General features: G+C 43.1%; 1 protein-coding gene across 3 annotated transcripts in view; it reads right to left on the reverse strand.

The window, feature by feature from the left end:
- Window positions 1–6885: 6885 nt before the first annotated feature.
- Window positions 6886–14892, reverse strand: part of ZNF157 (zinc finger protein 157) — a 38750-nt gene continuing 30743 nt past the window's right edge. For 2 of the 3 annotated variants that reach the window (XM_087860295.1, XM_087860296.1), the window contains exons 3-5: window positions 11448–11574; window positions 11061–11156; window positions 6886–10114 (exon numbers count right to left, since the gene is read on the reverse strand). In XM_087860295.1, the coding sequence (XP_087716421.1) occupies window positions 8892–10114; window positions 11061–11156; window positions 11448–11574 (1446 nt within the window). In that variant the 3' untranslated portion in view covers window positions 6886–8891. Of the gene's footprint in view, window positions 10115–11060; window positions 11242–11447; window positions 11575–14892 lie in introns of those variants that run through there. The other variant, XM_087860297.1, reaches the window with a different exon arrangement.

Below are 14892 nucleotides of genomic sequence, written 5' to 3' on the forward strand. Positions count from 1 at the left end.
CCAACGGCTTGGGGATTTGTCATCTGCAATTTTGGCAATAGTTGAGATTTATAAACAGGGGGATTTGTCTACAGTGGGGACTGCACAAAGGGGAACTAACTGTTATGGGTTGAATTGTGTCCTCCAAAAAAGTACAGTGAAGCCCTAACTCCCAGTAACTTAGAATGTGACCTTACGTGGAAATAGTAACAGGAACATTACCACTTGGGGGAATGGTTGTCCTCAGAAGTCTTGGAAAACATCGGTATTTGCCAGTGTGGGTATTTACACACTAGAAATTAGTGTTTGGGTATCATTATCAGACAAAAGACATTGCAAATGAGCATTTTAATATTTGTAATGTTTTGGGGAAAGACCATCAAAATCATGAGATAAATTAAAGGTGCCAGTGTGCATGAAACTATTACTCCTAGTATTATACCTTATTTCTAATATTATAAATTACCATTCCTAATAAAACATTATTTGCAATATTGTAAATAATTTACTAGGATTTATCACTACTAAGTTATAAATTATATTTACTGTTACTACTCATAATAGTAAGTAATACTTACAGACTAGGTGCCTGGCATTGTTTTAAGCACTTTGTATATATGACTTCATTTAATATTCACACTGTTCCTATGAGTTAGGCATTATTTTTAATCTCCATTTTACAGATGTAAAAACTGAGGCATAGAGAGATAATATCATTTCCCCAAGGACACACAGCTAGGACAAGGAAAAGTTAGGAATTTTTTAGTCCAAATTATAAGCAGACACTAATTAAAATTTTTTTCCTTAAAAAAAATCACAAAGACTCGATTTTTAAAATACTGACCTAGTTAAAATCTTTTTTATTTTTATAGTATTTTTCTTTTTAAAACATGATTGAGGTGTAATTCACATACAAAAAAATTAATCCATTTAACATGACAATTAAATTAATTTTAGTATATTCACACGGTTGCACAACCATCACAATAGAATTTTAGAATATTTTCATCATCCGAAAAGAGACCCTGTACCCATTAGCAGTCTACTCTCCATTGCTCCCACCTCCTCCCACCCCAGCCATAGACGACCACTAATCTACTTTCTGTCTCCACAGTTTTGCCTCTTCTGGACATTTCATATAAATGGAGTCTTGCAATATGTGCTCTTTCGTGACTGACTTCTTCCAAGTAATATTTTCAAGCTTCACCCATGTTGTAGCAGCATCAGTATCACTCTTTTTGATTCCTGTAGACTATTCCATTGTATGGATATACCATGTTTCGACTACCCATTCATCAGTCAAAAGGCATTTGTGTGGTTCCCACTTTGAGGTGATTATGAATAATGCTGCTGTGAACATTTGTGTATAAGTTTTTATATGGACAGGTTTTCATTTTTCTTGGGTGGATACCCAGGATTGAAATTCCTAAATCATATGGTAACTCTAAGGTTTTTTAGAAACTTCCAAAGTGTTTTCCAAAATGGCTGCACCACTTTGTGTCCCACCAGCAATGTAGGATGGGTTCAATTTTTCCACATCCTCACCAACACTTGTTGTGGTCTATACTTTTTTTTCCTGGCCATACTAGTAGGTGTGAAGTCCTCTCTCATTGTGGTATTTTTTTTCATTGTGGTTTTGATCCCCATTTCCCTGATGCCTAATGATGTTGAGCAGTTTTTCATGTGCTTAGGCCATTTCTGTATCTCATTTGGAGAAATGTCTATTCAGATCCTTTGCCCATTTTTAAGTTGGGTTATTTATATTTTAATTATTGAGTCATAAGAGTTCTTTATATATTCTAGATAAAGGATATGTGATTTGTAAATACTTTCTCCCGTTCTCTGGGTTTTTACTTTCTTGACAGTATTGTTTACAGAACAAAAGTTGTTAATTTTGATGAAATCTAATTTATCTGTTTGTTTTATAGTGTGTGCTTTCGATGTTGTTATCTAAGAAACCATTAAGGGACAGGATTTGAATACAGATTGGCTCCAGCATTTGTGTTCTTCATTACGCTACGTTACCTGTCCAGAAATTAAATCAATGTTACGAATATTACACATGAACTTTTTATAATGTGTTTTGTGTTTTGACCTGAAAAAATACATCCATTAATCATCCTCCAACCCTTACAAAGACTTCAGAAGGATTCTGGGTATGGAGTGTGAGGTCCATTTTTTAGGGGGAGATACTGAGACTCAGTGGAGGGAGAGGCCTGCCCCCAGGCTACCCATTGAGCAGGACCCCCCCCCTTGCTGTACACCTTACAGGGCTGTAGCCCCCACGTGCTTCCTCTCAGCCATCAGTCTCTCCCAAGCAGAGATTCATACCCAGACACATGGAATGCTGGGGTGGAGGGTAACTCACTTTACTCACTTTAGTGGATTTTTCTAGAAGGGTAATGGGAGGAAATGTAGTGACCCCAGGACTACAGAGAGCTTGCCAGGAGCCACGCAAGGACTCTGAAGTAGGAAGCCTCGCTGTAAGGTATGCTTCTCCATACCAGCCACAACTAAAGGGAGCTACGTGGAAGGAAGGTGCTCCCTCTGCAGCCTGAAACTCCTTGCTGTTTAATACCCCCAGCCACATCCAGTGTCTACAACAGTCCTTGGTGGTGAGAAACAGTTGGATAAACCAGAAAACAAGCATGTGTGAACATACCTAGGATTGAGGTAACAACTGGGAGAGTAAGGTAAAGTATTCCAGGCATTGGGGAACAACCAGAAGCAGCAGGAACAGTCTGTGGTTCCAGACAATAGCCAGGGCTGAGGAAATATTCCAGGACACTAGAAAACAGCTATAGGGACAGGAAACAGTCACTGCAGTGAAGTGAAACAGTCAAAGAGGGACAGAGAACCGTCCTTACAGTAATAGGATAACCATAGATACTCTAGAACGGCCAAATGGAAGTCGTTCCTAAATGTTACGCAATAGCCAGAAATACCTGGGAGAAGTCCAGAGAGATAAGGGAACAGTCTCAGGCTGAGGGAATAGCCAGAGAAACAAGGAAACAGCTGGAGCGACAAGGGAACAGTGTCTGGACCTGAGGAACATCAGGATCATCAAACATCTGGAGAGACCACAAAATAGTCGTTCTGTTTGGAAGATAATCAGAGGGACTGCCAAACAGCCAGAGCAACAGGGGGTAGACCCTAAGGATCAGACCGCAGCAAAAAAAAAAAAAAAGGCCAAGGAAAAAGCTCTGAAGTACAAGGAACAGAAGAATAAAATAGCAGTCTGAGGGACTGGGGAACCACCAGAGTCCAAGGAACAATTGCAAGGACTGAAACAATGGCCAACAAACCAGCATACAGAGATCAGGAAACAATGGCTGGTCCTAATCGAGGGTCATCAGAAACTGTGGGAAATAATCACAGAGATCAAAGACACCATACTTACGACTAGTGGGAATTCAACAGACAGTCATGGGAGCTAATACAGTGCCAGCAGGCGTAGCCAGGGGGGACTACCGGGCATCAAAGACACTATGCAAGTGGCTAATACAGGATCATCTGAACCATGAAGGGCTCTAATGTAGGGTAGGCTCTCATGAGTCCCAGACATTATGATGAGGTTCCTGAGGCCAATACACAGTACTAGGGAATGATGAGGGACAAGCATCCACAGGAATGGGGGTAGTAAATGAATGGATGCTGAGATAGACAAAATCACTTTAGTGGTGCTTAATGGCTAATCAGCAGAGTGACTAAGGGCTAAGTGCTGATTTTCTTATGATCAAAAACACTGTATTTGTGACCAGTATTGGTTGAGAGTGATGACACTAACACAGGGTCAGCAGCAGATGCCATGACTGAGAAGCATGATGCAAAGATTAAACTGACGAACAGTCACAGCGTTGAGGCTAGTATGGTGTCAGCATACACAGTGAGGACCTCTACGGTCAGCGTTCACTCTGCTGGGGCATCACTGCATTCTGACGCTGTATCAGGGGCTTATGAGGGATCCGCTGGCACAGTGATGAGGGCTCATGCGGTCACAAACACCATCATTGGAACTTAGGAGGGTCAAAGACACTGCACTTATGGCTAAAGGGTGATCAGCAAGGTGGGGCTGATGTGGAATCAGCATCTACTGTACCAGAAGCTCATGGAAGTTCGTCTCGGCTTTTGTGGCTAATTGGGGATCAGCAGACAGAGGGAGGGTGGCTAAGCAGGATCTGCAGATACATTGCTGGGGCCTCATGGGTGTCAGAGAAGCTACTGTTGGCTAATGGAGGATCAACAGACACCATGATAGGGGCTAAAGTGGGGTCGGCAGACGTGACTGAGGCTTTGACTGGTCAAAGACACAATGTTAGTGGTTGAAGGGAGGAGATTTAGCAGACACAATGATTTGACTACTGTAAAGAGAAAAACATGGTGATGCATCCTCAAGGAGTTCATACTCTGCTAGTGGCTAATAAATCAAAAGACACTTTGGGGCGCCCGGGTGGCACAATTGGTTAAGCTTCTGACTCGGTTTTGGCTCGGGTACTGATCTCAGAGTCATGAGACTGAGCCCCGTGTTAGGCTCCACGCTTAGCACAGAGTCCGCTTAGGATTCTCTTTCCCTGGGGCGCCTGGGTGGCTCAGTCGTTGAGCCTCTCCCTTCAGCTCAGCTCATGATCCCAGGGTCCTGGGATTGAGCCCTGCATCGGGCTCCCTGCTCAGCGGAAAGCCTGCTTCTTTCTCTCCCACTCCCCCTGCTTGTGTTCCCTCTCTCGCTCGCTCTCTCTGTGTCAAATAAATAGATAAAATCTTTAAAAAAAAATTCTCTCTCCCTCTGCCCCTCCCCACTGTGCTTACAGTCTCTCTCCCTCTCTCTAGTAAATAAATAAATCTTTAAAAATCAATCAGTCAAGGGGCGCCTGGGTGGCTCAATCGTTAAGCATCTGCCTTCGGCTCAGGGCGTGATCCCAGAGTCCTGGGATCGAGCCCCACATCAGGCTCCTCCGCTGGGAGCCTACCTCTTCCTCTCCCACTCCCCCTGCTTGTGTTCCCTCTCTCGCTGGCTGTCTCTCTCTGTCAAATAAATAAATAAAATCTTTTTTTAAAAATCAACCAGTCAAAAGACATTGGTGTACGGTCAGCAGATACACTGACAGGCTGTAGTGTCAGAAGACACAGTGACGGGGCTATTTTAAGCAGACACCACTGGGTCTCAAGGTTAAAAATCATGAAGCTTGGTAAACGGGATCAGAAGACAGAGTAACAAGGTCATCTGAGTTCTGCAGATATTGTATCGGGGGCTCAGAAGGATCAGACTCACCACACTGGTGCATAACTGGGGAACAGCAGATTGATACTGGTGCAATTGTGCTGTGCTGTGGGTTCATGGGGGGTCGGACACTGACTATTGGTGGCTAATAAACATCACCATACTGATAGCATCCAATGTCGGATGAGCAGACACTGTGATTAGAACCCATCGGGCTGGAGACATTGTATGGAACCAATGGGGGAGCAATAGACACTGACGATATGGGTCAACAGACACTACAGTAGGTCTAAAGGAAGGTGACAAGACACATTACTGTGAGTTAATGGAAGATCATCAGTCACAAAGCTGGAGGCTAAAGGGGTGAAAAGATACTCTGCTGTGAGCAAACGGGTCAGCAAAAATTGTAATGGCAGCTAAAAGGGGTGGTGAGACATGATGCTACGAGCTAAGGGGGAGTCAGCAGACTTCGCTGGAGCAAAAAGTTGTAGTAAGACAAGATATTGTGAGCTGATGGCAGGTCATCTTACAGACACTGTGCTCTAGGCTAACAGAAGTGAAAAGAAGTGCTGTAACTTGATGGGTATTAGTAGACACCATGCTGACATACCCTGGCGGTAAAAATTACTTTGGTGGTGGCTAATGGAGGATCAAGAGGGATTGTGCTTAAGCTATTAGGAGTCAAAGACCCACAGCAGTGTTGGCAGCAAGGGATCACTACGTAAGTAATGGCGGCTGAGGAGGAGCGCAACCCATCACAGGGCCTCAGTGAAGGTCATTTTCATGCAGCAAGGCCATTTCTAAAGCCTTGGGAGGACTAAGTCTCCCATTGCCAGTGTCTTTTATCTGATCTAGTGGTCAAGATTCCTGGTTTTCCTGCAAGACCACATTTGGCTCCTGGTGTGGGAACAGGTAACTTTTTTATTGTTGTTTTTAAATTTTAATTGAGATATAATTTATATCAATGAAGTTCACAAATCAAATTTACTCATTTGATAACTTAATACACATTTCAATGTCAAGATACAGAATAGTTCTATCACCCCAGAAAGTTCCCTCCTACCCCTTAGGAGTTAATCCCCATCCCAGAGGCAACCACTGATCTGCTTTCTGTCACTATAGATTACTTTTATTCATGTTTGACATTTTCCATAATAATAATAATAATAATTTTAAAACATAAAATTGAAACTTTTTAAATGGATGAGCAGAAGATTAAAAGAATCAATAAGATAACATCTTGATAGGGGCACCTGGGTGGCGCAGTCGTTAAGGGTCTGCCTTCACACTCAGGGCGTGCTCCCAGTGTTCTGGGATCGAGCCCCACATCGGGCTCCTCTGCTGGGAGCCTGCTTCTTCCTCTCCCACTCCCCCTGCTTGTGTTCCCTCTCTCGCTGGCTGTCTCTGTCAAATAAATAAATAAAATCTTAAAAAAAAAAGATAACATCTTGATAAATGTAACTAATACTAGGGGCGCCTGGGTGGCACAGCGGTTAAGCGTCTGCCTTCAGCTCAGGGCGTGATCCCGGCGTTCTGGGATCGAGCCCCACATTGGGCTCTTCCGCTGGGAGCCTGCTTCTTCCTCTCCCACTCCCCCTGCTTGTGTTCCCTCTCTCGCTGGCTGTCTCTATCAAATAAATAAATAAAATCTTTACCAAAAAATTAAAAAATAAAAAAAAAAGATAAGCTTTAAAAAAAAAAAAGAAAACATTCTCAAAGTTGAGAGGTTTGTCACTAACAGACCTCCACGCAAAGAAGAAAACGATCTTGGATGGAATCCAGAAAGGAATGAAGAGCAACCAAGGTGGTAAACATGTGGGTAAAATGAAATGAACATATAAAACAAAAATGTTTTGGGGGATATATGAGTGTGTATCTGTGTATGTGTATGTATGTGTATATATATCCATATATATATTACATATAAGTATTTATATAAACCCCATAATACATCATTATATTTTGAAATATATATGTACATACAGGTATATGAGCAAAGTTCCTATTAAAAATTAGCTTTAAAAGACAATTTCTTGGAGAAAACCATAAAATACTATTGAAGGTCAAAAAGGTGACTTAAAAAATAAAATGACAAACCATATTCATGGATAGAATGGCTTAAAGCCATTTTACACCTTTCAGACTGGCAACAGTTTGAAAGACTGATGAGAAGTCCTGGTGAACATAGGGGAAAATGTAAACTTCATCTCAAACTGCTCATGAGAGTCAAATTAGTACAACCTAGAGGGGAAAAATCCAATTATTTAACAAAGTTGAAAGACTTCCATATCAATCAGAAGAACCCAGCTAGGGGACAGAAACAATACCAGTTATTTTAATGAAAAGAACTTACTACAAAGAATTTTTAACGAGTCACAAAGTTATTAACCATGTAACTGAAAAGACAGAAAGAGAACATTAACTTTATCATGGAGGTAGCAGCTGCAGGAAGCAGCTGAGCTAAGGTAACAAGGGAAGGAACTGGAATTATTAAACATTGAAAAGTTGGAGGAGTAGTGTCATATGGGTGGGACTCATACCTCTAAGGTGGTGGCACCAGCCAGCTGCTGCTACCATCTCTGAGGGGGTGAGGCACTGTAGGCTGTTCTGTGAGTGCTAGAAATCTACAACCTGGATTAAACTACTAACCACTAGGAGGAACTGCTGCGGCCCAAGGGAAGAAGCAACACTGGGCTGACGCTCAGATGAACAAGGAGCTAATAGGAAGGGAAGAAAAGAAGCAGGTCCCTTCTTCCTTCCTCATCCTCGAAGTTTGTATTTAGTATCTCTTATCGGCAAGGCCCAACAGGAAGCAGATGGCAAGCCAGAAACACGTTTTGTAGAGTCACGGCCCATGCATCACAAAGCACAGTGTAGGAGGGGGGTGTTGGAGCTAGGGCACAAGAGCTTAATAACTTAAACAATGCCTACACTCTACATGACCCATCAGTTCCACTCTTAGCTTTAGATACTAAACACGGAAACAATACAAATGTCTTGCACTAGGGGAATGGAGAGAGAAGTGAATGAGCCAGACCTATATTTATCAACACGGATAGACCTTGGAAAGGTAACATATCATGAAAAAAGCAAGCTGCAGAACTTTCGACACCATGTGATACCATTTATGTAAAGTTTGAAAAGCAATAGAGTATTATATATTGTACAATTCACACTATACACACAAAAACTCTCGGGATAGATGAAAAATTCTAAATGTCGAAAGGAAAACCTTAACTTTAGAGGGAAGGCTAGGAGAATATTATCACCTTGAAATGGATAATCTCAGCAGGAGAGTTAACAAAATTAAGTAACCAGGCACAGTCTGTGAGAAGATATATATAACAGACATGACTGAAAAAGATTTTTATATTCTCATATATTAAAAAATGAAAACAACATCATTTAAACCAAGAAGAAAAGATGAGCAGCCCATTATAAACAATGAGCAAAGGATACAGAACGGTCAGTGCACAGAAGAAAAAACCCAAATGGCCAATCAACAGGTGAGGAGCTATTCCACCTCACCATTAATTAGGGAAGGCCAAATGAAATGAAAACAGCAATGTGCTACCCCCTAATGGGAATCAGAATGTATTTTCACACCAGCGTAGGAGCCAAATTGTTATAGGTGTTCTCTGTGTGCATGGTGACCAGAAGACCCAAGGGCTTGATCAAATGGTGATGGGAGTCTTCACAAAGGAGCTTTCTCTGTAGTACAAGACAAGGGCCGGCCTATGTGAGTTCTCTGATGTTCTGTGAGGTGTGCTTTCCGGCAAAAGGCCTTCCCACATTCTTGACATTCGAAGGGTCTCTCTCCTGTGTGAATTCGCTGATGTTCAATGAGGCGTACTTTCACATAGAAGGCATTTCCACATTCACTACATTCATAGGGTTTCTCTCCGGTGTGAGTTCTCTGGTGCTGACAAAGGGATTTCTTCATACTGAAGATTTTTCCACATTCGCTACATTCATAGGGTTTCTCTCCTGAATGCATTCTCTGGTGTTCAATGAGGCGTGCTTTCACGTAGAAAGCATTGCCGCATTTATTACATTCGTAAGGTTTCTCTCCTGTGTGAATTCGCTGATGTACCCCAAGAGATGAGTGCACCCTGAAAGACTTCCCACATTCATTGCACTGATAGGGTTTTTCACCTGTGTGAGTTCTCTGATGATTACTGAGAGTCATTTTCATTCTGAAGAATTTCCCACATTCACCACATTTATAGGGTTTCTCACCTGTGTGAATTCTTTGATGTTGATTTAGGGATTTCTTTGCACGGAAGTTTTTCCCACAGTCACCACATTCATATGGTTTCTCCCCTGTGTGAGTTCTCTGGTGTTGGGTAAGGGATATCTTAACTCGAAATGTTTTTCCACACTCACTACATTCATAGGGCTTCTCTCCCGTGTGAGTTCTCTGATGAATCATGAGGGTCGCCTTCTCAGAAAAGGTTTTCCCACATTCAGTACATTCGTAGGGTCTCTCTCCCGTGTGTGTTCTCTGATGTAGAATGAGTTGTGACTTCCTGCCAAAAGATTTCCTACATTCATTACATTCAAAGGGTTTCTCCCCTGTGTGAGTTTTCTGATGAGCGATGAGGTATGATCTTGCACTAAAGGTCTTTGCACATTCACCGCATTTATAAGGTCTCTCCCCTGTGTGTATTCTCAGATGTTCAATAAGGTTTGATTTCCTGCAGTAAGTTTTCCCACATTCATGACACCCAAAGTTTTTCACTCCTGTGTGTGTTCTTTTATGTCCCACAAAGCCTGTTTTCTTGTAGAAGACTTTCCCATATCCATTATATTCAACAGTCTGATCCAAAGTTTGAATCTTCTGACGCCGAAGGTCATTATCATGCCTGAGGGCATTACCCCCAACAGAACTGTTGCCACACAGCAGTGAGAGAGATCCTTTAAAAACAAATCAGATGACTCTTTCACTTAAAACTCAACAATGGCTTCCCTTGTTACAGTATTAAAGTGCTTAACAAAGCCTATAAAACACAGCCTATAAAAAAGTGCTGAACATAGCCTAAGACTACATAATTTGGCCCCTAGCTAAATCTCTGATAGTGCCTCTTACCACTCTCACCACCCACCATCAAGCTACACAGGCCTCTTTGCTATTTTTAGGATGTATCAGTCAGACCAGGCCTGACACGTCCTATTCACTCCACCCAGAATATTCAAAATCTGCATGGTTCTGTCTCTCTCACATCATTGATGTTGGTGCACTCATGTTAACCTCACCAAAAAGTCTTCCCTGAGCACGTTCTCCACAAGCATGCAACCATCATTATCTATCTTTCTTATCTTGCACTGATTCTCTTTTTACCACCAAACGTTATTTATTTGTTTCTGGTCTCGTTCCCTCATCAGACTGCAAGCTCCAGGAGAACAGAGATATTAGTTTATTCACTGCTGGACCCTTACACCTCGAACATGACCAGATTAGAGTCGATACTCATTTAAGATTTGGCGGAACACAGAATGAATGAGCGAATGCCTGACAACAGAAGGCATCCAAGGCAATGGAAGGAAGGAAGGCAATTTAGAATACTAAAGAGAGACAGACCAGCTAAGAATGTCTTAGAGGAGGCAGGCAGGGATAGATAAGCGTGGTAGGTAACTACAGAAATCAAAATAAAATAGGACAGAGCACTTAAGTGGGAGCATAATACTGGTGTGTCTGACTCAGGCCTCTGAAGCATGGTAGACCTTCTGTCCTCCAGGCATTTTCAAAGAGCAAGGGCCTCTAAAAAAGAGATTACTGAAGAACACTGCCCAAAGTATTCTGACCTGAATTTCTGGGCTCTTATTGCCCCTGTTTCCCTATGTCTGGTTATTGCACACTCACCTGGGTAACCGCGGCCTGAGGATTCCTCCTCTAATATCCACAGCTCTTCTCCTCTCTCCAACTTGAAGATCATCTCTGGTTTGGCCACGCAGAGGCCTGTTAATGGGAAATGGCACAGGACATGGGCCAAGTTGTCTGAGCTTAGGGCCTCTGATGGAGGATGAAGGTGCATCTTCATGAGCTGCACAAGGAAGGGGGCCCATTTAAACCTTTCACTGGGGGGAGTGACAATACACACACTCTTCCTGGTGCCCCAAAGTGATCGATCGCCTGTGACCCTTGAACCTAGAACTCAAGTATCGTGAAAGTCTACGAAGGCTGCACACATTACAGCAACCAAGAACGGAAGCACATGCTACCGGGCGTTACACGGACAGCAATCCTCACCCACAGACGCCAGGTTGCTGTAGTTCTCCAACATCACGTCCTTGTGCATGGTCCTCTGAGCAGGGTCCAGTCTGTGCCATTCCTGTCGGGTAAAATCCACAGCCACGTCCTCAAATGACACAGATCCCTGTAACAACAATCTGCAATGATCAGAATGGGACACACGGAGAGGATGTGCGGGAACTAATTCTCTCCAGAGAGCACTACTGAGAGTTAACTAGGAGCTACACTGGACACCTGACCCTGTGTCTTGCTTGATATTATACTCTGTTGGGGGGAAACCCCAAAACAGCCCTGCTATGGTGTTAATTTATCAATTCACGAAGAAAAGACTACTGACTACCGAGTTAACACTATGTACCTGGACGTGTCTCCGTTTTTGGTTAAACAAAAAGGAATAAGAGGCCCTTGGGTGGCTCAGTCTGTTGGGCGTCTGCTTTCAGTTTGGGTCATGATCCCAGGGTCCTGGGATCAAGCCCCATCCTAGTGGGGAGCCTGCTTCTCCCTCTCCCTCTGCCCCTTCCCATGCAAATGTGCACTCTCTCTCTCTCTCTCAGATAAATAAAATCTCAAAAAAAAAAAAAAGGAATAAGATGGAGTGCCTGTTCTCAAAGAGCTCATACCCCATTAAAGAGACTTGTATATAAACACATTCTTGCAATGAGCTATTACGGGAGCTGTGCCAGACATGTGTACAAGGGGCAATAGGCTTTCACAAGGGATGGAACGGGATTCCACTTTGTGTTATCAGATTCAACTTCACTTGGGGAGATAGAGCTTTGAATCCTTAAACAAGAATATAATTTCTCTCAAAAAATATGGGGCATGGGGCGTCTGGGTGGCACAGCGGTTAAGTGTCTGCCTTCGGCTCAGGGCGTGATCCCGGCGTTATGGGATGGAGCCCCACATTGGGTTCCTCCGCTGGGAGCCTGCTTCTTCCTCTCCCACTCCCCCTGCTTGTGTTCCCTCTCTCGCTGGCTGTCTCTATCTCTGTCAAATAAAAAATATATATATATGGGGCAATAGCATAAGAAAAGGCAGGAAAACATAAAATAACACATGGTGACTTACGGAACCACAGACAGAACACTATGATAGAAAAACAGCAGTTCAGGCTACTGATGAAATAAAGGTCTGTAGAGACATTCACGGGCCAGAGAGTGGAGGGATTTTCGACTCTTTTTTGCTACAGATCATCGGTCTCTAAGACACTTGACTCCTTACACCATCAGAATATTTTCTGACCGTCCCACAATATATTTACATTTATGAATTATACAGAAGTACTGTCAAGTGGGGGGAAAGCACAGAATATTAAGTCCCTGGAAAATGGCGTGAGCAGATGGGTTGAGGCTGGAGCCATATATTGAGATTAGCAAAACAAGAGAGATACCGGGTTGGCAGAAGGGGAAATTAAAATAGATCTTGGACCTCAGCTGGAGTGTTTATGACACATACTGATAGCCAGCCTGCCGGCAGGTGGATATATGATTCTGAAGCCCAGAAGGGAAGGCTAGGAGAGGCCAAGGATTGGGAGGCAATGGCATTTCAGTACTAGCTGAAGCCACCAGAATAAACTGGATGGCTGAGAAAAAACAAAGAGCTTCAGAGAAGTACCAAGTAGGTACCCAGTGGGTACCAAGTAGGTAGTCAGCAGGGACACCAAAAGTACATGAGCTTGAAGGAGGAGGGTACTGTGGGAAAGAGAAAATGGGAGAACTCCTGTTTTGTTTTGTTTCTGTTTTTATGCACTCCTGCTGCAAAGAAAGCCCCAGAGCCCAAGCTGCAACCTTGTAGCGGCAGACACCTCACACTCTAAGCAAGAGAAATCCTTTCCTTTGTTGTTGTTGTTGTTGTTTTATGTTTTGTTGTTAAGTTTATTTATTTTTTTATGTCATGTTAGTCACCATACAGCCCATCATGTAGAAATCCTTTTCTCTGGCCAGGAGAATAGTGGTCTGAAGAGCGTGGAAAGGATCCCCACTGCCTCTTGTCTAACCTCCCGCCACTTGGCCCCGAGGGCAGACACAGTTCTAGAAAGTGAGTGCCGAAGTGGAGAGACTAAAGCCCTAACTGTCCAGCCAAAAGACCATGGAGGGGATCGTGGGGGAGCAGGATTGTGGGGGACACTGCCCTAATAAAATAGCCTCAGAATACATGAAACCAAACCGAAAGAACTGAAAGGAGAAATGGGCAAATCCACGCTTATGGCTGCTGACTTCCAACACTTCTCTTCCTAATAAAAGTAGCTAGGAGACAGAAAATCCACCGGGATACAGAAAATCTGAACCCCACCAACCAACCAATTGACTGTGCAGAGCATTCCGCTCAAAAATATAGACATTAAGGGGCGCCTGGGTGGCACAGCGGTTAAGCGTCTGCCTTCGGCTCAGGGCGTGATCCCGGCGTTCTGGGATCGAGCCCCACATCAGGCTCCTCCGCTAGGAGCCTGCTTCTTCCTCTCCCACTCCCCCTGCTTGTGTTCCCTCTCTCGCTGGCTGTCTCTATCTCTGTCGAATAAATAAATAAAAATCTTAAAAAAAAATATAGACATTAAGTTTCTTCAAGTACACATGGAATATTCACCGAGCCGGAACATAGCCGGCATCATAAAACAAACCTCAACGCAATCGAAGGCCCGTTGGGTGCCAAGGAAAATTGACCTGGAACAGCCAACTCTGAGATACATCTCAGTAAAACAACGAGAGTTTAAAGACAAAGAAAACTTTCATCTGGACCTCCACGCAAACAAGATGCAATAACTTCCAATACAAGAGAATTAAACTGGCGTCAATGTCTCAAAAACAAAACAATAGTAATACGGTCTTTTCAAGAGAGTTAGGGGGAGACAGTAGAAACCAAGGAAATTCTATGCTTTATACGTGATACTCTTCAAGTATCAGGGCTATTAGGAGGACAGCTGAGCGTGCCAAGACACTTGTGCCCTTCCTAAGGAATTCGATAGAGCTGCACCGTCCAACGTGGTAGCCACTAGACACATGTAGCTATTTAAATTCAAGTTTTAATTAACGAAAATGGAATAACATAGAAAATGGAGTTTGTCCGTCACAGCAGGCGTATTTCCAGTGTTCAAGAGCCACATGTGTGAGCTTCGGCCAACCAAACCCAGTGAATGAGCATTTCACATACTTACTGTAAAGCGAACACTAACGCAAGGCTGGGGGCATGGGTTGAAGGCTAATGCATAAACATTAAGTCCTTCTGACAAAGTAGAAAAACAACTAAAACTGGAAGGAGAATAGAAAGAAAAAGAGAAAATATGAATAAGATCATTGACTGCTATCTAGGTAAAGGTGACAGACGAATTAGATGTTATAAAAGATTAATAAAAAAAAAGGGGCGCCTGGCTGGCTCGGTCAGTGGAGTGTGTGACTCTTGATCTCGGGGTTGTAAGTTTGAGCCTCACATTGGGTGTAGAGATTAC

The sequence above is a fragment of the Ursus americanus genome, chromosome X (assembly GCF_024610735.1).
Source record: "Ursus americanus isolate L20-20 chromosome X, mUrsAme1.1.p, whole genome shotgun sequence".
NCBI lineage: Eukaryota > Metazoa > Chordata > Mammalia > Carnivora > Ursidae > Ursus > Ursus americanus.